Source organism: Oryctolagus cuniculus, chromosome 6 (assembly GCF_964237555.1).
Source record: "Oryctolagus cuniculus chromosome 6, mOryCun1.1, whole genome shotgun sequence".
NCBI lineage: Eukaryota > Metazoa > Chordata > Mammalia > Lagomorpha > Leporidae > Oryctolagus > Oryctolagus cuniculus.
The window spans coordinates 167,686,599-167,708,953 of NC_091437.1; the positions used below are offsets into that span (position 1 = coordinate 167,686,599).

The 22,355-nt window shown below is 71.3% G+C and overlaps 1 protein-coding gene across 3 annotated transcripts; it reads right to left on the reverse strand.

The window, feature by feature from the left end:
* Positions 1 to 746: 746 nt before the first annotated feature.
* On the reverse strand, positions 747 to 20,070 carry EPPK1 (epiplakin 1). Of its 3 annotated transcripts, none has more exons than XM_070075629.1 (2): positions 19,939 to 20,070; positions 747 to 15,885 (listed from the first exon to the last, which is right to left on the reverse strand). In XM_070075629.1, exon 2 carries the CDS (start codon positions 15,838 to 15,840, stop codon positions 1,009 to 1,011), a length of 14,832 nt encoding a protein of 4,943 aa, XP_069931730.1. In that variant the 5' UTR covers positions 15,841 to 15,885; positions 19,939 to 20,070; the 3' UTR covers positions 747 to 1,008. The 3 variants fall into 3 exon arrangements, with proteins under 3 accessions (XP_069931730.1, XP_002724211.3, XP_069931731.1); XM_002724165.5 differs by having other exon boundaries at positions 19,923 to 20,012; XM_070075630.1 differs by having other exon boundaries at positions 19,929 to 19,952.
* Positions 20,071 to 22,355: the final 2,285 nt, after the last annotated feature.

Consider the following 22,355-nt stretch of genomic DNA (forward strand, 5'->3'; position numbering starts at 1 on the left):
GTGCGAGCCTGGACCGCGGGGGGGCCCTCCACGAGCCTGCCTGTGCTGGGATCTGGAGGAGGGACCTGCAGAGGGACCACTGGCCACGAGGGGATGCAGCCCGGACTTTGAGCTGCACAGTAAACCTGTTTTCTTTACAAAAGGTGACCGGTGGCAGTTAGAGAGCGTGGTGTAACACCCATGGCAGACAGGCAATCTCAGTGAGAGCCGCATGAAATGCCAGAAAAACACAGTGCTTGAAATAATAAATCCACCGTCTCAGCAGCCGAGTGGGGGCCCGAGGGGCGTCGGGGAAGGGGAAAGCGGCCCAGAGAGATGGCTCAGCTGGCAGGAAAGTGAGGGCGGTGGCGGCAGGCTCGGGGAGCCCGCAGCTGGACTCAAACACCAGCCAGCAGGGCTCCTGCCTGCGGGGGGCCAGGGCTCAGCACAGCAAGCAGGGCCTTAGACAGTCACGTGAAAACTCGCTCCCGTGTGGGCGTGAGAGCTCCCATCCTACAAACAGGACAGAGCCCACGCCAACGACGGCAGCCGCGCAATGAGTGCCGGGAGCGGACCACACAGACCCGAGCCTGCACCGCCTGTCGGCCCGGCCAGGGCACGGAGGCTCGAAGACCTGGTAGGGAGAGCAGAGTGTGTGTCACCCCACCACGGGCAGGCTCTCAGGACGGGGTGCCACGGTGCTAACGTTCCAGCTTTAATCTCCACATTAAGGATGTAAAGGTTTGGGTGATGAGCTTTCAAACCCCTGAAAACAAAGACAAACTTTATTGTATGCACGAACTTCGTTTTGCAAAATGCTCCAAACCAAAATGAGGCCAGCCAGGACAGAACAGGGCTCCGAACAGCCAAGGGACAGGACAATTTGGAGATGTGAAAAAAGGCAAAGAACTGAAAAAAGTACAAGGGGAAAAAATACACACAAGACGGCAGACATCGAGCAAAACAAAATGAGGAGAAAGCCGAACGCCGCGGAACACAGGAGCGGGTGCTGAGGGAACCCAAGGGCACTCACACCAGGGTGAGGGCCAGAAACAGAAGCCCGGTGTCAGGGTCGGGCACGCAGCGCTCCAGCAGCTGCAGGTAGGTGAGGTTCTCGTGCGTGTTGGGGTCGAAGAAGCCCTTGGTGTCGTCGTCCGGGTCCCCCAGCACGCGGCTCAGGTCCTCGTCGAAGTAGCCGCGCTCGTAGGCCACGCCCACCGGCAGGCGGTGGCTGTGCACGGGGTCGATGATGCCGCCCGTGGCGATCTGCGCCTCCAGCAGCCGGATGCCGTGGTCGCGCACGATCAGGTCCCTCTGCATGGCCTGGAAGAGCGAGATCTGCTCGCCCGTGTAGGGGTCGGTGTAGCCCGTGACGGCGCGCTCGGCCGACAGCAGCTTCTCCCGCAGCTCGCCGCCCACCACGCCCTCGGCCACCGCCTCCTCCACCGACAGCCTGCGGTCGCGCGCCGGGTCCACGACGAAGCCGGTGGCCGCCTGCGCCTCCAGCAGCACCAGGGCGGTGCCGGGCCGCAGCACGCCCTGGCGCATGGCCTGGTAGATGCTCATCTTCTGCGGGGCGCCGGGCCGGGCCCCGGACGGCGGCAGCAGGACGCCCGCGATGCAGCCGGTGCCCTGCAGGTAGCGCCTGACCGAATCCATCTCCGTCACCTCCTGCGGGGTCTTGGTGCCCTGCGCCAGCTCCCGCAGCGTGTCGGCGCCCAGGATGCCGGAGGCGCGCAGCTCGGCGGCGGACACCTGGCGCCGCAGCCCGCGGAAGGACACCTTGCTGAGCCGCTCCTCCGCCTCCTCCACCGCCCGCACCAGCGCGGCCACCAGGTCGGGCAGGCCCAGGGTGCCGGCCGCGTGCTGCGCCAGCAGCTCCCGCCGCCGGGCCTCGCTCACGTAGGCGGAGAACAGCACCTCCCACACGGACACCTGCCGGCCCCGGAACTGCCCGCGCTGCAGCTCCATGGTGGCCGCGCGCAGGGTCTGTTCCTGGCCGCTGCGGCTGGGGGGCGAGGCCGGAGGCCCCGAGCCGCCCTCGCCGCCCTCGCCGCCCTCGCCGCCCTCGCCGCCGCCCACCGGCTCCTCCTCGGCCTCCTCGATGATGGTGGTCAGCCTGCGGGTCAGCGCGGGCAAGGCCAGCGCCCCCGAGCCGAACTGGGCCATCAGGTGCTCACGCACGGCCGCGCTCACGTAGCTGGACTCCAACACGTCCAGCACGGGCACCGCGGGCCCCCGCAGGCGGCCCACCTTCACCTCCATGGTGGCCGCTCGCAGGGCGCCGCGAGGGTCCGAGCCGGGGCCCCCGGCGTCGGGCCCGGCCGGCAGAGAGCTGAGCGCCGAGCCCACCTCCTGCGCCGTGAGCGCGCCCGCCTGGTACCTGCGCAGCAGGTCCTGCCGCAGGCTCTCGGGCACCTCGCGGTAGAACAGGAGCTCCCACACGGACAGGCTCTGGCCGCGCAGGGCGCCCGCGGCGGGCGTCACGCGCGCGTCGCGCAGGGCGGCGCGCAGCTCCTCGCTCAGCTGGTGCACGGCCGAGCCCCGGGCGGCCAGCTGCAGCATGTACAGCCCGGTGTCGGGGTCGGGCACGCAGCGGCGCAGCAGCTGCAGGTAGGTGAGGTTCTCGTGCGTGTTGGGGTCGAAGAAGCCCTTGGTGTCGTCGTCCGGGTCCCCCAGCACGCGGCTCAGGTCCTCGTCGAAGTAGCCGCGCTCGTAGGCCACGCCCACCGGCAGGCGGTGGCTGTGCACGGGGTCGATGATGCCGCCCGTGGCGATCTGCGCCTCCAGCAGCCGGATGCCGTGGTCGCGCACGATCAGGCCCCTCTGCATGGCCTGGAAGAGCGAGATCTGCTCGCCCGTGTAGGGGTCGGTGTAGCCCGTGACGGCGCGCTCGGCCGACAGCAGCTTCTCCCGCAGCTCGCCGCCCACCACGCCCTCGGCCACCGCCTCCTCCACCGACAGCCTGCGGTCGCGCGCCGGGTCCACGACGAAGCCGGTGGCCGCCTGCGCCTCCAGCAGCACCAGGGCGGTGCCGGGCCGCAGCACGCCCTGGCGCATGGCCTGGTAGATGCTCATCTTCTGCGGGGCGCCGGGCCGGGCCCCGGACGGCGGCAGCAGGACGCCCGCGATGCAGCCGGTGCCCTGCAGGTAGCGCCTGACCGAATCCATCTCCGTCACCTCCTGCGGGGTCTTGGTGCCCTGCGCCAGCTCCCGCAGCGTGTCGGCGCCCAGGATGCCGGAGGCGCGCAGCTCGGCGGCGGACACCTGGCGCCGCAGCCCGCGGAAGGACACCTTGCTGAGCCGCTCCTCCGCCTCCTCCACCGCCCGCACCAGCGCGGCCACCAGGTCGGGCAGGCCCAGGGTGCCGGCCGCGTGCTGCGCCAGCAGCTCCCGCCGCCGGGCCTCGCTCACGTAGGCGGAGAACAGCACCTCCCACACGGACACCTGCCGGCCCCGGAACTGCCCGCGCTGCAGCTCCATGGTGGCCGCGCGCAGGGTCTGTTCCTGGCCGCTGCGGCTGGGGGGCGAGGCCGGAGGCCCCGAGCCGCCCTCGCCGCCCTCGCCGCCCTCGCCGCCCTCGCCGCCGCCCACCGGCTCCTCCTCGGCCTCCTCGATGATGGTGGTCAGCCTGCGGGTCAGCGCGGGCAAGGCCAGCGCCCCCGAGCCGAACTGGGCCATCAGGTGCTCACGCACGGCCGCGCTCACGTAGCTGGACTCCAACACGTCCAGCACGGGCACCGCGGGCCCCCGCAGGCGGCCCACCTTCACCTCCATGGTGGCCGCTCGCAGGGCGCCGCGAGGGTCCGAGCCGGGGCCCCCGGCGTCGGGCCCGGCCGGCAGAGAGCTGAGCGCCGAGCCCACCTCCTGCGCCGTGAGCGCGCCCGCCTGGTACCTGCGCAGCAGGTCCTGCCGCAGGCTCTCGGGCACCTCGCGGTAGAACAGGAGCTCCCACACGGACAGGCTCTGGCCGCGCAGGGCGCCCGCGGCGGGCGTCACGCGCGCGTCGCGCAGGGCGGCGCGCAGCTCCTCGCTCAGCTGGTGCACGGCCGAGCCCCGGGCGGCCAGCTGCAGCATGTACAGCCCGGTGTCGGGGTCGGGCACGCAGCGGCGCAGCAGCTGCAGGTAGGTGAGGTTCTCGTGCGTGTTGGGGTCGAAGAAGCCCTTGGTGTCGTCGTCCGGGTCCCCCAGCACGCGGCTCAGGTCCTCGTCGAAGTAGCCGCGCTCGTAGGCCACGCCCACCGGCAGGCGGTGGCTGTGCACGGGGTCGATGATGCCGCCCGTGGCGATCTGCGCCTCCAGCAGCCGGATGCCGTGGTCGCGCACGATCAGGCCCCTCTGCATGGCCTGGAAGAGCGAGATCTGCTCGCCCGTGTAGGGGTCGGTGTAGCCCGTGACGGCGCGCTCGGCCGACAGCAGCTTCTCCCGCAGCTCGCCGCCCACCACGCCCTCGGCCACCGCCTCCTCCACCGACAGCCTGCGGTCGCGCGCCGGGTCCACGACGAAGCCGGTGGCCGCCTGCGCCTCCAGCAGCACCAGGGCGGTGCCGGGCCGCAGCACGCCCTGGCGCATGGCCTGGTAGATGCTCATCTTCTGCGGGGCGCCGGGCCGGGCCCCGGACGGCGGCAGCAGGACGCCCGCGATGCAGCCGGTGCCCTGCAGGTAGCGCCTGACCGAATCCATCTCCGTCACCTCCTGCGGGGTCTTGGTGCCCTGCGCCAGCTCCCGCAGCGTGTCGGCGCCCAGGATGCCGGAGGCGCGCAGCTCGGCGGCGGACACCTGGCGCCGCAGCCCGCGGAAGGACACCTTGCTGAGCCGCTCCTCCGCCTCCTCCACCGCCCGCACCAGCGCGGCCACCAGGTCGGGCAGGCCCAGGGTGCCGGCCGCGTGCTGCGCCAGCAGCTCCCGCCGCCGGGCCTCGCTCACGTAGGCGGAGAACAGCACCTCCCACACGGACACCTGCCGGCCCCGGAACTGCCCGCGCTGCAGCTCCATGGTGGCCGCGCGCAGGGTCTGTTCCTGGCCGCTGCGGCTGGGGGGCGAGGCCGGAGGCCCCGAGCCGCCCTCGCCGCCCTCGCCGCCCTCGCCGCCCTCGCCGCCGCCCACCGGCTCCTCCTCGGCCTCCTCGATGATGGTGGTCAGCCTGCGGGTCAGCGCGGGCAAGGCCAGCGCCCCCGAGCCGAACTGGGCCATCAGGTGCTCACGCACGGCCGCGCTCACGTAGCTGGACTCCAACACGTCCAGCACGGGCACCGCGGGCCCCCGCAGGCGGCCCACCTTCACCTCCATGGTGGCCGCTCGCAGGGCGCCGCGAGGGTCCGAGCCGGGGCCCCCGGCGTCGGGCCCGGCCGGCAGAGAGCTGAGCGCCGAGCCCACCTCCTGCGCCGTGAGCGCGCCCGCCTGGTACCTGCGCAGCAGGTCCTGCCGCAGGCTCTCGGGCACCTCGCGGTAGAACAGGAGCTCCCACACGGACAGGCTCTGGCCGCGCAGGGCGCCCGCGGCGGGCGTCACGCGCGCGTCGCGCAGGGCGGCGCGCAGCTCCTCGCTCAGCTGGTGCACGGCCGAGCCCCGGGCGGCCAGCTGCAGCATGTACAGCCCGGTGTCGGGGTCGGGCACGCAGCGGCGCAGCAGCTGCAGGTAGGTGAGGTTCTCGTGCGTGTTGGGGTCGAAGAAGCCCTTGGTGTCGTCGTCCGGGTCCCCCAGCACGCGGCTCAGGTCCTCGTCGAAGTAGCCGCGCTCGTAGGCCACGCCCACCGGCAGGCGGTGGCTGTGCACGGGGTCGATGATGCCGCCCGTGGCGATCTGCGCCTCCAGCAGCCGGATGCCGTGGTCGCGCACGATCAGGCCCCTCTGCATGGCCTGGAAGAGCGAGATCTGCTCGCCCGTGTAGGGGTCGGTGTAGCCCGTGACGGCGCGCTCGGCCGACAGCAGCTTCTCCCGCAGCTCGCCGCCCACCACGCCCTCGGCCACCGCCTCCTCCACCGACAGCCTGCGGTCGCGCGCCGGGTCCACGACGAAGCCGGTGGCCGCCTGCGCCTCCAGCAGCACCAGGGCGGTGCCGGGCCGCAGCACGCCCTGGCGCATGGCCTGGTAGATGCTCATCTTCTGCGGGGCGCCGGGCCGGGCCCCGGACGGCGGCAGCAGGACGCCCGCGATGCAGCCGGTGCCCTGCAGGTAGCGCCTGACCGAATCCATCTCCGTCACCTCCTGCGGGGTCTTGGTGCCCTGCGCCAGCTCCCGCAGCGTGTCGGCGCCCAGGATGCCGGAGGCGCGCAGCTCGGCGGCGGACACCTGGCGCCGCAGCCCGCGGAAGGACACCTTGCTGAGCCGCTCCTCCGCCTCCTCCACCGCCCGCACCAGCGCGGCCACCAGGTCGGGCAGGCCCAGGGTGCCGGCCGCGTGCTGCGCCAGCAGCTCCCGCCGCCGGGCCTCGCTCACGTAGGCGGAGAACAGCACCTCCCACACGGACACCTGCCGGCCCCGGAACTGCCCGCGCTGCAGCTCCATGGTGGCCGCGCGCAGGGTCTGTTCCTGGCCGCTGCGGCTGGGGGGCGAGGCCGGAGGCCCCGAGCCGCCCTCGCCGCCCTCGCCGCCCTCGCCGCCCTCGCCGCCGCCCACCGGCTCCTCCTCGGCCTCCTCGATGATGGTGGTCAGCCTGCGGGTCAGCGCGGGCAAGGCCAGCGCCCCCGAGCCGAACTGGGCCATCAGGTGCTCACGCACGGCCGCGCTCACGTAGCTGGACTCCAACACGTCCAGCACGGGCACCGCGGGCCCCCGCAGGCGGCCCACCTTCACCTCCATGGTGGCCGCTCGCAGGGCGCCGCGAGGGTCCGAGCCGGGGCCCCCGGCGTCGGGCCCGGCCGGCAGAGAGCTGAGCGCCGAGCCCACCTCCTGCGCCGTGAGCGCGCCCGCCTGGTACCTGCGCAGCAGGTCCTGCCGCAGGCTCTCGGGCACCTCGCGGTAGAACAGGAGCTCCCACACGGACAGGCTCTGGCCGCGCAGGGCGCCCGCGGCGGGCGTCACGCGCGCGTCGCGCAGGGCGGCGCGCAGCTCCTCGCTCAGCTGGTGCACGGCCGAGCCCCGGGCGGCCAGCTGCAGCATGTACAGCCCGGTGTCGGGGTCGGGCACGCAGCGGCGCAGCAGCTGCAGGTAGGTGAGGTTCTCGTGCGTGTTGGGGTCGAAGAAGCCCTTGGTGTCGTCGTCCGGGTCCCCCAGCACGCGGCTCAGGTCCTCGTCGAAGTAGCCGCGCTCGTAGGCCACGCCCACCGGCAGGCGGTGGCTGTGCACGGGGTCGATGATGCCGCCCGTGGCGATCTGCGCCTCCAGCAGCCGGATGCCGTGGTCGCGCACGATCAGGTCCCTCTGCATGGCCTGGAAGAGCGAGATCTGCTCGCCCGTGTAGGGGTCGGTGTAGCCCGTGACGGCGCGCTCGGCCGACAGCAGCTTCTCCCGCAGCTCGCCGCCCACCACGCCCTCGGCCACCGCCTCCTCCACCGACAGCCTGCGGTCGCGCGCCGGGTCCACGACGAAGCCGGTGGCCGCCTGCGCCTCCAGCAGCACCAGGGCGGTGCCGGGCCGCAGCACGCCCTGGCGCATGGCCTGGTAGATGCTCATCTTCTGCGGGGCGCCGGGCCGGGCCCCGGACGGCGGCAGCAGGACGCCCGCGATGCAGCCGGTGCCCTGCAGGTAGCGCCTGACCGAATCCATCTCCGTCACCTCCTGCGGGGTCTTGGTGCCCTGCGCCAGCTCCCGCAGCGTGTCGGCGCCCAGGATGCCGGAGGCGCGCAGCTCGGCGGCGGACACCTGGCGCCGCAGCCCGCGGAAGGACACCTTGCTGAGCCGCTCCTCCGCCTCCTCCACCGCCCGCACCAGCGCGGCCACCAGGTCGGGCAGGCCCAGGGTGCCGGCCGCGTGCTGCGCCAGCAGCTCCCGCCGCCGGGCCTCGCTCACGTAGGCGGAGAACAGCACCTCCCACACGGACACCTGCCGGCCCCGGAACTGCCCGCGCTGCAGCTCCATGGTGGCCGCGCGCAGGGTCTGTTCCTGGCCGCTGCGGCTGGGGGGCGAGGCCGGAGGCCCCGAGCCGCCCTCGCCGCCCTCGCCGCCCTCGCCGCCCTCGCCGCCGCCCACCGGCTCCTCCTCGGCCTCCTCGATGATGGTGGTCAGCCTGCGGGTCAGCGCGGGCAAGGCCAGCGCCCCCGAGCCGAACTGGGCCATCAGGTGCTCACGCACGGCCGCGCTCACGTAGCTGGACTCCAACACGTCCAGCACGGGCACCGCGGGCCCCCGCAGGCGGCCCACCTTCACCTCCATGGTGGCCGCTCGCAGGGCGCCGCGAGGGTCCGAGCCGGGGCCCCCGGCGTCGGGCCCGGCCGGCAGAGAGCTGAGCGCCGAGCCCACCTCCTGCGCCGTGAGCGCGCCCGCCTGGTACCTGCGCAGCAGGTCCTGCCGCAGGCTCTCGGGCACCTCGCGGTAGAACAGGAGCTCCCACACGGACAGGCTCTGGCCGCGCAGGGCGCCCGCGGCGGGCGTCACGCGCGCGTCGCGCAGGGCGGCGCGCAGCTCCTCGCTCAGCTGGTGCACGGCCGAGCCCCGGGCGGCCAGCTGCAGCATGTACAGCCCGGTGTCGGGGTCGGGCACGCAGCGGCGCAGCAGCTGCAGGTAGGTGAGGTTCTCGTGCGTGTTGGGGTCGAAGAAGCCCTTGGTGTCGTCGTCCGGGTCCCCCAGCACGCGGCTCAGGTCCTCGTCGAAGTAGCCGCGCTCGTAGGCCACGCCCACCGGCAGGCGGTGGCTGTGCACGGGGTCGATGATGCCGCCCGTGGCGATCTGCGCCTCCAGCAGCCGGATGCCGTGGTCGCGCACGATCAGGTCCCTCTGCATGGCCTGGAAGAGCGAGATCTGCTCGCCCGTGTAGGGGTCGGTGTAGCCCGTGACGGCGCGCTCGGCCGACAGCAGCTTCTCCCGCAGCTCGCCGCCCACCACGCCCTCGGCCACCGCCTCCTCCACCGACAGCCTGCGGTCGCGCGCCGGGTCCACGACGAAGCCGGTGGCCGCCTGCGCCTCCAGCAGCACCAGGGCGGTGCCGGGCCGCAGCACGCCCTGGCGCATGGCCTGGTAGATGCTCATCTTCTGCGGGGCGCCGGGCCGGGCCCCGGACGGCGGCAGCAGGACGCCCGCGATGCAGCCGGTGCCCTGCAGGTAGCGCCGCACGGCCTCGCTGTCCTGCAGCTGCTGCACGGTGCGCGTGCCGGCCTGCAGCTCCTGCAGCGTCTCTTGGCTGATCACGGCTGCCTGCAGAAGCTCGGCGGCTGTGACCTGCTTCCTGATGCCTGTGAACCACAGCTGCTGGCTGCCCGCCTCCTTCTCCTCGATCAGCTGCAGAACGGCATCCCTGACCCTGCCCAGCGCCTCGGCGGTGTGGGTCCTGTACAGCCGCACCAGCTCCCGCTTCCTCTCCTCGGTCACGTACTCCGAGTTCAGCAGCTCCCACACGGAGCGCCTCTGGCCTCTGTACTTTCCCACCGTGATGTGCACCTGCTCCTCCTGCAGAGCCCTCCTGGTTGCCTCGTCCACGTACTCAGCGTGCTCTGGGCCCTGGACCACAGGGAACAGCGCCCAGCCTGTCTCCTGCTGGGTCCGGCACCGCTCCTGCAGCTCCTGGTATGTGACTTTCTCCTGCGTGTTGGGGTCCAGAAACCTCTTCTTCATGCGCTTCTGGTCTGCCACCAGCGGGTACACGTCCTCTTGCAGGCAGCCGCGCCTGTAGGCCGTGTCCAGCGGGAGCCGGTGGTGGTGCAGAGGGTCCAGGACACCCCCTGTGGCCAGCTGCACCTCCAGCAGCCTCAGGGCTTCCTCCTTCTGCACGAGCTGCTTCTTCATGGCCTGGAACAGGGGGATGGTGTCCCCGGTATCCGGGTCCACGTAGCCTTTGGCGGCCTGCTCGGCGTTCAGGAGGCTCTCCCGCAATTCCTGTGCTACCAGGCCGGCAGCCAGGGCCTCGTCCACGGAGAGCCTCTGGTGGGTGCAGGGGTCCAGCAGGAACCCGGTGGCGGCCTGGGCCTCCAGCAGCTGAGCCGCGATGCCTGCAGGGATGAGCTCTTTCCTGCTGGCGTCATGGAAGCTCAAGACGGCCTGGGTGGTGGGGACGGTGACCCCGGCAATGCAGCCGCGGCCCTCCAGGAAGGTCTTCACGCCCTCCAGGCTGCTGAGGGCCTGCTCGCCGCTCTCCCCACTGCGAAGTGTGTCCAGGGTCTTTTTGTCGATGATGCCGGCGTTGAATAATTCTGCCGCCGTCACCTGCCCCCCCGGGGCTGCCACCGTGATTCCTTGGCTCTGTGTCTCCGTCTCCTCTACGGCGGCGGTGATGATCTCCAGCAGCTGTTCCAGGCTCAGGCTCTGGGCCCGGTACTGCTGCACAAGTTCCCGCTTCCTCTCCTCGGAGAAGTACACAGAGGACAGCAGGTCCCAGAAGGACAGAGTCTGGCCGGCAAACCTGCCCACACGCACCGGCAGCGTTCGGGACAGCAGAGCCCGCCTGGTGGCCTCGTCGATGTAGGAGTAGGTTTCTCCCTTCTTCACGATTTGTAGCAGGTGCAGGCCCGTGTCGGGGTCGGGCACGCAGCGCTCCAGCAGCTGCAGGTAGGTGAGGTTCTCGTGCGTGTTGGGGTCGAAGAAGCCCTTGGTGTCGTCGCTCGGGTCCTGCAGCACGCGGTTCATCTCCTCGTCGAAGTAGCCGCGCTCGTAGGCCACGCCCACGGGCAGGCGGTGGCTGTGCACGGGGTCGATGATGCCGCCCGTGGCGATCTGCGCCTCCAGCAGCCGGATGCCGTGGTCGCGCACGATCAGGTCCTTCTGCATGGCCTGGAAGAGCGAGATCTGCTCGCCCGTGTAGGGGTCGGTGTAGCCCGTGACGGCGCGCTCGGCCGACAGCAGCTTCATGTAGGTTTCCCTGCCGAACATCCCCGCTTCGAAGGCCTGCTCCACGGTCAGCTTCCGGTTCTCCACGGGGTCGATGATGAAGCCGGTGGCCGCCTGCGCCTCCAGCAGCACCAGGGCCGTGCCGGGCCGCAGGATGTGCCGCCTCAGGGCCTCGGGGATGCTCAGCTTCTCCCTGGTGCTCTGGATGAGGACCCCGGCAATGAAGTTGCCACCTTCCAGGGACTGCCGCACGCTGCGCATCTGGGTCACCTCCTGCACCGTCTTCTTCCCCTCCTTCAGCTCGTCCAGCGTCTTCTTATCGATCAGCTGGGACCTGAACAGGTCCCTGGCCGACACCTGCTTCCGGAGCCCCCTGAAGGTGGCCTCCTGGGGCTGCTTCTCCGCGGCCTCCACCAGGGCCGTGACCGCGCTGACCACCTGCCGCAGGGCTGCTGCCCGGCCGGACCGACAGAGGGCGGCCAGCTCCCGCCGCCTGTCGGCGCCCACGTACTCGGAGTGCAGCAGGTCCCAGAGCGAGACGCTGTGCCCCTGGAACCTCCCCAGGCTGACGGCCACCTTCATGGCCCTCAGCGCCACGGCGGTGTGCTCGTCCACCTCCAGAGCGGCGGCCTGGGGGAGCGGCAGCAGCCACAGGCCGGTGTCAGCATCCAGCTCGCACCGCTCCTTGAGCTGCTGGTACGTCACCTCGGCCCGGGTGTTGGGGTCAAAGAAGAACTTTCTGCCCTCGTCCGTGGCAGTCAGTTCCCGATGCGTCTGCTCATCCACGAGGCCCAGTTTGCAGGCCCCTGCCAGGGGCAGGTGCACCCCGTGGACGGTGTCCATCACGCCCCCCGTGGCCAGCTGCACCTGCAGGAGAGGGAGGCCCTCGCTCTGGGGCACGAGCCCCTTCTCCATGGCCTGCCACAGGGACAGGGTGCCCCCGGAGTAGGGGTCCGCGTACCCAGCCACAGCCTGCTCGGCCTGCCTGAGCCGCTCGCTCATCTCCCTGTCCACGAGGCCGGCCCTCACTGCATTGTCCACCGACAGTCTCTGGTTAGTCTCGGGGTCCACGAGGGAGCCGGATGCCACCTGGGCCTCCAGTAGCCTCTGGCCCAGGCCCGGGGGCAGGAGCCCGTCCCTCACAGCCTGGGCGATGCTGGCCTTGGCCCCTGAGGGCTGCAGCCGCACGCCGGCCACACAGCCTGTGCCCCACAGGCAGGCCCGCATGGCAGGCTGCTCGGCCACCTCCGAGGGCGACTGTGTGCCCCGTGCCAGCGCCTCCAGGGTCTCCTGGGTGATGACCTCGGCGTCCCGCAGCCAGGCGGCAGGGACCTCGCCCCGCGGGCCGGGCAGCGCGACATGGGTGTGGGCCAGGAGCTCTGCCCCCTGCACCCAGCTGCGCACGGTGGCCTGCAGCTGCGGCACGGGGGTCCGCCCCACCCGCACGTCCTCCAGCAGGGCCCTGCGCTGCTCCTCGGTGAAGTGGCACGAGCTCAGGAGGTCCCAGAGGGAGCGGCCGTCCTCCGTCCCCGGCGTGGCCCGCAGGGTCTCCTGCAGCTGCGCGTCACTGGGGAGGGCGGGCGCACCCTCCAGCAGCGGCAGCAGGTGCAGGCCGGAGGCCTCGTCCGGCAAGCACTGTTCCAGCAGCTGGGCGTAGCTGGTCCGGCCTTGGCCGTCTGCGGTGGGGAAGGTCTCAGGTGAGCCGGACAGGGCCGTGCCGGTCTCCTCATCGATGCAGCCGCGCTGGACGGCCACGGGCAGGGGTAGGTGGTGGTGGCCTCTGGGGTCGACGACGCCCCCCGTGGCCACCTGGGCCTCCAGGAGGCGGGTGGCCTGCTCCACGGGGACGAGGCCCTTCTTCATGGCCTGGAACAGGGACACCCGCTTGCCAGAGAAGGGGTCCCTGAAGCCGACGATGGCGTCCTCGGCCCACCTCAGCCTGCCGTACAGCTCAGGCCCCACCACCCCCCTGCGCACAGCCTCGTCCACTGACAGGCTCTCCCGGCTGCAGGGGTCCCTGACAGCCCCCGTGGCCGCCTGGGCCTCCAGCAAGGGCAGGGCCACACTGGGCGCCAGGAGCTTCTGCTCCATGGCCTGGTACAGGCTGAGGTGCCGGCCGGAGGGCTGCAGCAGCACGCCCCCCACGACGCCCGAGCCCCGCAGGCACCTGCGCACACTGTCCACGCGGAGCAGGGCCTCGGGGCTGACCGCCCCCTCCAGCACCTGGTCCAGGAGCTCCTCGTCGATGACGCCGGCCTCCAGCAGCTGGTGGGCGGGGACCTGGCCCCGCAGCGCAGGCAGAGTGACGCCCGCCCAGCGCCGCGCCTCCGTCTCCAGCAGCCGTGCCACCTGCTGCAGCGTGAGCCTGCGCAGCCGGTACTGCCGCAGCAGCTGCCGCCGCCGGGCCTCACTGAAGAGCTCCGAGTTGACGAGCTCCCAGGCAGACACCGCCCGCCCCTGGAAGCGCCCGTGCTTCATGGGCAGCAGCAGGCTCTGGAGGGCCTGCCGGGTGGCCCCGTCCACCAGCTGGGGCTGCCGGCCGCTGAGCGGCAGCAGGCGCAGGCCCGTCTCGGGGTCCTCCACGCAGCGCTCCAGCAGCTGCAGGTAGGTGAGGTTCTCGTGCGTGTTGGGGTCGAAGAAGCCCTTGGTGTCGTCGTCCGGGTCCTGCAGGACAGAGTTCATCTCCTCGTCGAAGTAGCCGCGCTCGTAGGCCACGCCCACCGGCAGGCGGTGGCTGTGCACCGGGTCAACGATGCCGCCCGTGGCGATCTGCGCCTCCAGCAGCCGGATGCCGTGGTCACGCACGATCAGGTCCTTCTGCATGGCCTGGAAGAGCGAGATCTGCTCGCCCGTGTAGGGGTCGGTGTAGCCCGTGACGGCGCGCTCGGCCGACAGCAGCTTGGCGAACACGTCGGGCCCGATGACGCCGGCCCTTAGCGCCTCCTCCACGGAGTACCTCTTGTTTTCTTTCGGCTCGATGACAAAGCCGGTGGCTGCCTGTGCCTCCAGGAGGACGAGGGCAGTACCCGGCCTGAGGAGCCCCCTGCCGCGGGCCTCGTAGATGCTGAGCCGCTCCTGGGTGCTGGGCAGCAGCAGGCCAGCGATGCAGCCGGTGCCCTGCAGGTACCTCCGCACCGAGTCCAGGCTGCCCACCGCCTGGGCCGTGGTCTGCCCCCGCTGCAGCTGCTCATACAGGTCCCGGCTGATGATCTCGGCCGTCAGCAGGTCCCCCGGGGTCACGGCGTCCCGCAGCCCGGCGAAGGTGACCCTGGCGGCGGCCTGCTCGGCGCCGGCCTTCAGCTCGGCCGCCAGCTCCTCCATGGAGAGGGCCCCTGCCTGGTACCGCTGGGTCAGCGATACCCTCTGCTCTGCGGAGACGGCCTCGGAGAAGAGCAGCTCCCAGAGGGACACGGGCCGGCCCCGGAGCTTCCCCACGGACACCTCGGTGCTGGCCGTGCTCAGGGCCTGCCGCGTGCGGTGCTCGAGAAACGGGCGTGCGGGGGGCTCTTCTCCACGGGGCTCCCCCGAGAGGGGCAGGAAGGCCAGCCCCGTCTCGGGGTCGGTGACGCAGCGGGCCAGCAGCTGCCCGTAGCTCAGGCTGTCGTGCGTGCAGGGGTCTGAGAAGCCAGCGGCCTGCGGGAGGTGCCGCCGTGTCTCCTCGTCCAGACAACCACAGCGCAGGGCGGCCTCCAGGGGCAGCCGGAGTCTGCGGGCCGGACACACCAGCCCACCCGTGGCCAGCTGGGCGTCCAGGAGGCGCAGAGCCAGCGGCCTGTCCACCAGCCCCTTCTGCATGGCCTGGAAGAGAGAGACTCGGGAGCCACTGAAGGGGTCGTGGTAGCCGGTCACCGCGTGCTCTGCCGCCAGGAGCCGGTGGTGGAGCTCCGGGCCGACCAGGCCTGCCCTGACCGCCTCCTCCACCCACAGCTGGCGGCCCGTGGCGGGGTCCACCAGGGTGCAGGTGGCGGCCTGTGCCTCCAGGAGTGGGAGCACGGCGCCCAGAGGGAGCAGGTGCTCGGAGGCAGCCTGGAAGAAGCCCTTCGTGTGGCCTGTGGGCAGCAGGACGACCCCCACCACACCACCGGTGCCCTCCAGGTATCGCCTCACCTCGGGCCGGGCGCCCACCTCCCCCACGGCCAGCCTGCCCTCCTGCAGGCCCTGGACCGCCTCCTGGTCCAGGATTCCCGCCTCCAGCAGCTCGCCGGCACTCACTGCCCTGCCCAGCGTGTGGAAGGTGACCCTCAGGGGCAGCAGTGCCAGCCCCGAGCCAGGGGCCTGCACACACCTGCTCAGCAGTGTGCCGTATGGCAGCCGCTCCAGGGTGTTGGGATCCAGGAAGCCTGGGGCGCCGGTGCCCGGCTCCGGCTGCAGCTCCGGCTCCACCAGGCCCTGCCACGTCTCCTGGTCCAGGAAGCCCTGCTGGCAGGCTAGGTCCGGGGCCACTCGGACGCCCCGAGCAGGGTCTATGAGGCCACCTGTGGCCAGCTGGGCATCCAGCCAGCTCCACCCCAGGGCCCTGTCCACAACCTCCTTCCCAATGGCCTGGAAGAGGGCCAGCTTCCCGCCCCCGTAGGGGTCAGGATAGCCGGTGACCGCGCGCTCCGCGGCCAGCAGCCTCTCCTTCAGCTCCAGCCCCACCAGGCCCTGCCGGAGGGCTTCGGACACGGGGAGCAGCTGGCCCCTGCTGGGGTCCACCAGGCCCCCTGTGGCCGCCTGTGCCTCCAGCAGAGCTAGCCCAAGCCCGGCAGGCAGCAGGCCCTGCTTCATGGCCGCGTAGACGCTCTGCACCTGGCCCGAGGCCTCCGCATACACCCCAGCGATGCTCCTGGCCTCTGCAGAGCTGGTGCCGGGCTCTGGGCCAGGCTTCATGGTCCTGGGGACGCCGGCTGGCTCGGTGCCCCCACTGGCGAGGATGTCAAGAGGAGGAGAGGCGAGGCCGTTCATTGCCGGTGCCTGGTCCTGGAGAGCTCACCAAGCCGCACTCGTGTCCTGCAGGGACAGAAGCCTCGGTCAGAGACCCTGGATGGCCAGGGTGGCTGGGAGGGGACACTGTCCCAGGGTTAATCCCCGCCCCTCTGCGCAGGATGAGCCCTGGGACCACCTCCAAATGCCCAGGGTGGAGGGGTCCTGGGCAGCCACGTCTGCTCGCGGGAACAGCTCCCCCCTGGGGCACGAGCCCCACTCAGTGGGTGCTCCCCAGCCCTGCAGGCCCCTGTGCGGGCAGCGAGGGGTCCTCAGGGGGCCCAGAGGGCGTGAGCACAGGGGCCGGGTGAGGGGCTCTCTCTGTCTCGGGGGAAGCAGGGGTCTGTGTGTCCACGCCACCCTGGGTCCCCCTCTGGCCCGCCCTGCTGAGCGCCTTGCCCCGCCCCTCAGCCTCAGCGTCTGCCTCCTGCCCTCCCCTGGGTGGTCTCACGGGTCAGCAGCACCTGCCTCCTTCCACCTTCCCCACGTGGCGGCCACCCTGCAGGAGGCCTCTGCCTGGGACCCAGGCTCCCTGACAGCCCCACCCCCGGGCCCCTCCTCCGCCTGCCCTCACCCACGCGTGCCCTGGAGGGCCCTGGTCCTACGCTGAGGCTGCTCCGTCAGCCTCGCCTCCCCACCTGACTTCCTGCCCCTTTCCAGCGGGCTGCACTGGTGCCCTAGACAGCTCCTGCGAAGGCAGCCTTATTTGGAAACAGGATCCCTGCTGACCTAAGCGAGGTGAGGTCACAGCCTTGTAACACGGCCCTGGGAGGATGCAGGCGGAGTAGGCGGCTGACGCAGGCACCAGGGGCAGCCGCGGCAGGCAGGATCCTGCCCCGGCCCCACCCGCACCTGCGTTTCAGACGTGTGGCCCTGGCATCCGTTCCCTGGGCCTTCACGCCCGTTCCGCGTCTCTGCGGCCCCTTCCTGGGCTCGCCGGCTCCTTGCACCTGCCTCCGCCCCTCGGAACCCCTTGCGGACCCCTCTCGGCCCACATCCAGTCCTGCTGGAAGCTTCCGTCCACCGGGAGCCTGCCTGCACCCTTGCCCCTCAGCTCCCAGGGTCTCGGGCGACGCGGGCCCCGCCTCCCCGCAGCACCCAACTCCTGCCCCCAGCTCGCAGGCAGTCTGGACCTGGGGGAGCTCCTCCCCGTGGTGGTCCTGCTCGGCTGTTGTTTACCCGTCAAAGCAGAGACCCCCCAGCAGCTTTCAGCCCCCAGAATCTGCAGCTTGAGCTCAGAACCAGGCATCCAGCTGGACACAGGCACCCTCTGGGCGATCTCAGGGGTCCCACACCCTCGCAGACTGACACAGGGGCCAGCCTGGCCTCTCTCCCTGGCCCCACAAGGGCCACCGCAGCTCCACGCCAGGCGACCCACTCCTGCCTTCTTGCTCCTGCGTGCCTGGGCCGGCTCCTACCCGGCCACCCCACTGCCCTCTGCCCTCCCAGCAACACACCAGTCTGGAATGTGCTCAGGGTGACGGGCCAGGGCAGGGGCTTTGGTGGCACAGGGACAAGCCGGGGCCTGATGTCCCCTGGACCCGGGGGTGGCCAGCCTGCCAGACGTCCTCTGGGGCTGTAGGTCTCAGCCCCAGCTCAGGAGAGCCATGGCTAGTGCCGCCCTGCAGCCCCAGGGCACCCCCTCCTGGGCAGCCAATGGCCACACCTGCAGCCCACCCCTTCCCAGCAAGATCTCACCCCTCCCTGGCACAGATCTGGTCCTGAGCCCTCCCCAGGCGTCTTGCCCTGCTACTCAGAGTCCTGGCCATTGGTGCTAGGACCAAGCAGCCTCCTCAGCGTGGCTGGGGTCGGTGGTCACCTGGAGGGCGTGGCCCTGTGGCTCTGCTCTCCAAAGGGGGGCATACTCGGGATGCAAACCCTGGCTGGCTAGAGATGCGGGAGTGGGGGGCGTGCTGCAGGGCCAGGGTGGGGGCCTCACCAAAGGCAGGGCCCCAGTGGCACTGGGGGGCACCCTGACACCTGGCTCCATGTACCCCCAAGTCCCTGCCCCTGTCGGAGCGCCCCCCTCAGGCCAGAGCCCCTTCTACAGCACCTGCCCTGAGGGGTCTGCTGCCACTGACAGGTCCCCAGAACCCAGCCTGGGACCCCCAACCCGGAAGGGCTGCAGGAGCCCAGCACGGGAGCCTGAAGCCCAGGGTTGGGACGGCCACCGTGGGAGGGACCCAGCAGGTGGGAGCCTGGAGGTGACCGGCAGCCAAGGCAGGGACCCCCGGCCACCACAGAGGGTTCCGGGAACAGCTGCCAGACGAAGCTGGGGCGGCCGTAAGGGTGACCCGACCTGAGCAAGAGGCACGGACACGGTTCTCAGGCCAAGGTCCCCCAGCCTAGCCCCGGGTCCAGAGCAGACACCAAGAAGGACCCCTCCCCCCGCTGCCAGGGAGTGTGGCCACAGGAGCAGGGACCACGTGGCGGAGCGCCTGGAGGCCCCCCGGGGCCCTGGGCCAGGCTGGCTCGCAGTGGGGCCGTGGGCCTCTCCGTAGCCCCCTCCCTTGACCTTAAGTGTCTGTGTGGGGTGGGCGGTGTCCTTGGGAGTTCCCTGGCCTTAGCAGAAACGCCGCCCGGTGAGGAAAGCCAGGAGCAGAGCCGTGCAGCTCACCGCGGGCCACTGGCCACAGCGTGCGTGCCGCCCGGAGGCTGCTGGCCTCTCAGGATGACCCACAAGGCCCAGCTCCCAGGGAGCACCCCAGATGGCTTTTCCCAGAAGGGCCACATGGGTGCAGGAACGGAGGTCTGGGGTGACCAGCAGTGACTGCCCAACACCCCTGGCGATCCACAGCTCTGTGCCAGGGACATGACCAGCCCCACGGAGCCAAGGGCCTCTGGCCACTTTCACCAGGGACGAAAGGCAGACAGGGGTCACTGTGGGGTCACAGCTGACCGCTAGGAGAAGGCATGGCCGCCTCGTTTGGGGTGGGCATGGGCCCCGGTGGCTAGCAGTACCTGCCCTCCCAGTGCCCGTAGTTCTGCTGGCCTGGGAGGGACCTTCAGGGAGGAGGGCCAGGCCAGGTCCCAGGGAGCCTCCCCCAGGTGTGCAGAGGGGGACTGTGGTGGACTGGTGACAGCAGGGGCAGTGGGTGCCTGCAGCAGCCCCCGGAGGCTGGTTCAGGGGTGTGGCTGTGGCGCTGGTGGGCACAGGCCCAGACCAGCCCTCAGGGACCAGGGGGACACAACGGGCCAGCACCCGCCTCGCCCACCGCACCTCCTCCCTCCCTGTTGTGGGGGCCACGGTCTCACACTCTGCTCCGAGAACCCAGCCTGGGCACGTGGCTACCCACTGCACAGGGCCTGCCCTCCCGGTGAGCCCGTGTGACTCACACCGGACACTGTCCAGGTCTGAGGCATGAGCCGGGGACAGGACTGCCCCTTGATCTCCGGCCAGGATGTGGTGGGGGGAGAGGGCAAGAGTCTCCTGCCCAGCACAGGCACTGCAGGCCATGCAGGGCAGCGGTGGCCAGGAAGGGGTCCAGGGCTCTGGAGAAGGCCAGAGCTCAGGGCAGGTGGGGGAGGAAGTGCGCAGGGGGCTGGGGAGGAGGCGGGGGCTGCACGGAAGGGCAGGCGGCCCCTCCAGTCTGGGACAAGGAGCAGGCATTTGCTGCGGGCCCACGTGGGCCAGGTCCAAAGGGAACCAGGAGGCTGGGCAGCGGGCCCAGAACCCCACCCACCTGCTCCCTGGCCCTGCAGACAGACCAGAGCCGGGGGCAGGACGGCAGGTAGGGACAGAAACAGGGTGCCCCCGCCTCTGCCTCTACCTCGGAAGGCCTGGAGCGCACCCTGCGTGGGGCCGCGGGCCGCGCCAGTGCTCCGGATGGGTCCGCCCCGTCCCCTTCCTGCAGTCCCCCCGCCCCGCCCCCCCTAACTCATCCCACCCGGAAAGCTGGGTCAGCGAGATCTCCGCCAGGCCTCAGCCTCCTCTCGCGCCGGGCGCAAGGGCTCCGCGCCGGCCCCGAGCCCCGGGCCCCGGGCCGGCTGCGCCCCGCACCCGCCGGCGCGCAGGTGTTTCGGTTTCGCCCGGTGGCCGCCCCGCCCCCGGCCCGCGTCCGCACCTGCACCTTTGCGCACCTGCCGAACGCTCCTCAGTCCGCAGTGGCTCCGCGCCCGCGCCGCCCGCCTTTAACTCGGAGCAGGCCCCTCCCGCGGCGGCTCCGCCTTCCTCTGGGGGCCGGGGCGCGGCGGCCGCCAGGTCGAGGACGCCAGCGGGGTGGGGCGGGCAGGTACCGGGAACTCGGGCGCGCCGGGCGACTGTGAGCACCCCCGGGCTAGGAGGGGCTGCCGAGCGCCAGGGACCCTCCCCTCGACCCCCCCGCCCCCCGCAGAGTCACCGCGAAGGAACGCGGCAGGCGCTGGGGCGGGGGCGGGGGCGGTCACCTGCTGTATAGGGCCGCGGCCGGGAGCAGGGACTTCCCGCCTAAGGGCTGGGCGCGCAGATCCGCGGCCCCTGCTCTCTGCTGCCTGCAGGGCCCCTGGGGCCGGTGTCCTGGCGGCGTGGCCTCAGCCAGCAGCTGGCAAGTGGGGGGTGCGTTAATGGTCACAGAAGGTTCCTGGCCCCCACCCCACCCCGTTCAGACCAGGGCCTCAGCCTCGCCCCCTCTGAAGGTCCTGAGGCCCTGGCCACTCCCTGGCCCTATGTCCAGTCCCAGCCCTCACGCCTTGCCAGCCAGCTGCCTCCAGCACACGTGTGAGGGCATTTCAAGGCCACCCTCGCCACACTGGAGTGCTGGGCTGCTGGGGAGGCTCTATGGCTGCACCCTCCCCCGAACTCACCCCCACACCTGCTCACTAGGGCCAGCTGCGTGCTCGCCCCTAATGTGTCCCCACTCTGGCCAAACAGTGAGGTTGCTGCTGGCCACAGTGGCGACCTTGGGTGTGGGGCCACTTCCTCCAGGAGCAGCTGACCGGGTGCGTCCCCCCCAGCCCTGCTACCATGGCTGTCAGGTACTGGGGGCCCAGGGCCCTCACCACGCCATTGCAGTGGTGTCGCTGGCAGGCTGAGCCCGGGTGTGTGCCAGCCCCTTGGAGGACGCCGAGCCCTCCTGGTGGGTCTGGGGTGGGTGGTGCCCGTCTTCGATCACGTGCTCTGGAGTGGGCGGGACACCTGCCACTGGCCCTGCCCCAGCTGCGCCCACTGTCCTTGACCTCCAGGCTCCTCTCTCTGGGCTCCAACTTCCTGCAGCTCCAGTTCTGTCCACCATGACGTCCAGCCTGCCTCTGCTGGGGCCTGCCCCTGAGGCACGCCTGGGCAGCTTCCACTGCCAGGGCCCTGGGCGGCCCCGGTCAGCGCCCCTTAGATCCAGGGCCTCCGCTAAGCAGCGCCCTCACCGGGGCTGCACCACCTGCACAGCAGGGAGGGGAGGCAAGCAAGGGGGCCCCATGGCCACTGCCGCACCTGCCTGGGGGTAGAGGGGCTCTCGGAGGGCAGGTCCGAGGAAGGGCATCCCAGGGCACCCCGTGCAGGCTGTAGCTGCTGACAGCCTGTGGGGCCCAGGAGCAGCAATGTCTCCCACAGGGTGCGTGGTCCAGAGAGGTGTGGGCAGGTGTGGGAGGTGCAGGTGTGGGGGAGGGGCAGGTGTGCTCTCACTGGGCCCTCACTGTGTCCCCGCACAGGCTAGGGCTTGGGCACTGGTGTGCCAGGGGCACTGCTGCAGGTCCAGCAGGGCTAGGAGGGGCTGCCGAGCGCCAGGGACCCTCCCCTCACCCCCCGACCCGCAGAGTCACCACCAAGGAACGCGGCAGGCGCTGGGGTGGGGGCGGGGCGGTCACCTGCTGCAGAGTTCTGGTGCTGGGGACACTGAGGTGGTGGGAGGCGTGGAAATCCTGAGGTTGATTCCAGAAATCTGCCCCGGCCGCCCCGCCCCCACTTCCTTCCTCTTCACCCCCCTCCCCCACCCGGTGTTCTCTACCTCCAGGGGACCCAGTATGTACCCCACCCATGGTCACCCCTCTTCCCTAAAGACTCTGGGTGATGCCCCCCAACTGTCCCAGGCACCTGTAACCCTGCTGCCCTGGCCACAGTCCCTCCTTGGTCACTGCCAGCTCCACCGGATCTACGTGGTGGCCCCCATGTGGCCTTCAGCCCAGTGTCCCATCAGGGGCTCCAGCTCTGCCCAGGACACTGCCAGGCAGTTCCATTCCTGGAGGGACGCTGTAGGGCTGCTGTCCACTCTGCCTGCCGGCGCTCCACGGGGAGGGAGCCGGCATCGCCTCGGGCAGCCTGCGAGCAGAAAGCCCTTAGGAACCCAGCAGCTGCCCCTGCCCTGCAGGGTACGGGCTGCAGCCCGCCCGGGTGCAGTGGGGAGACCTCTAGGGGAGGGAGGCAAGGTGGGCACGGACCCCTGAGGTGGGCCCTCGAGCCTTGACGCACACAGCTCCCTCCTGCAGGACACCCCCCCCAACACCACTGTCAGCCCCACGGCTGAGCTTGCTCCTCGGTGGCCCTGGAGGGGCGGCCGGGGATCAGTGTGGACATCAGGGGCTGAGAG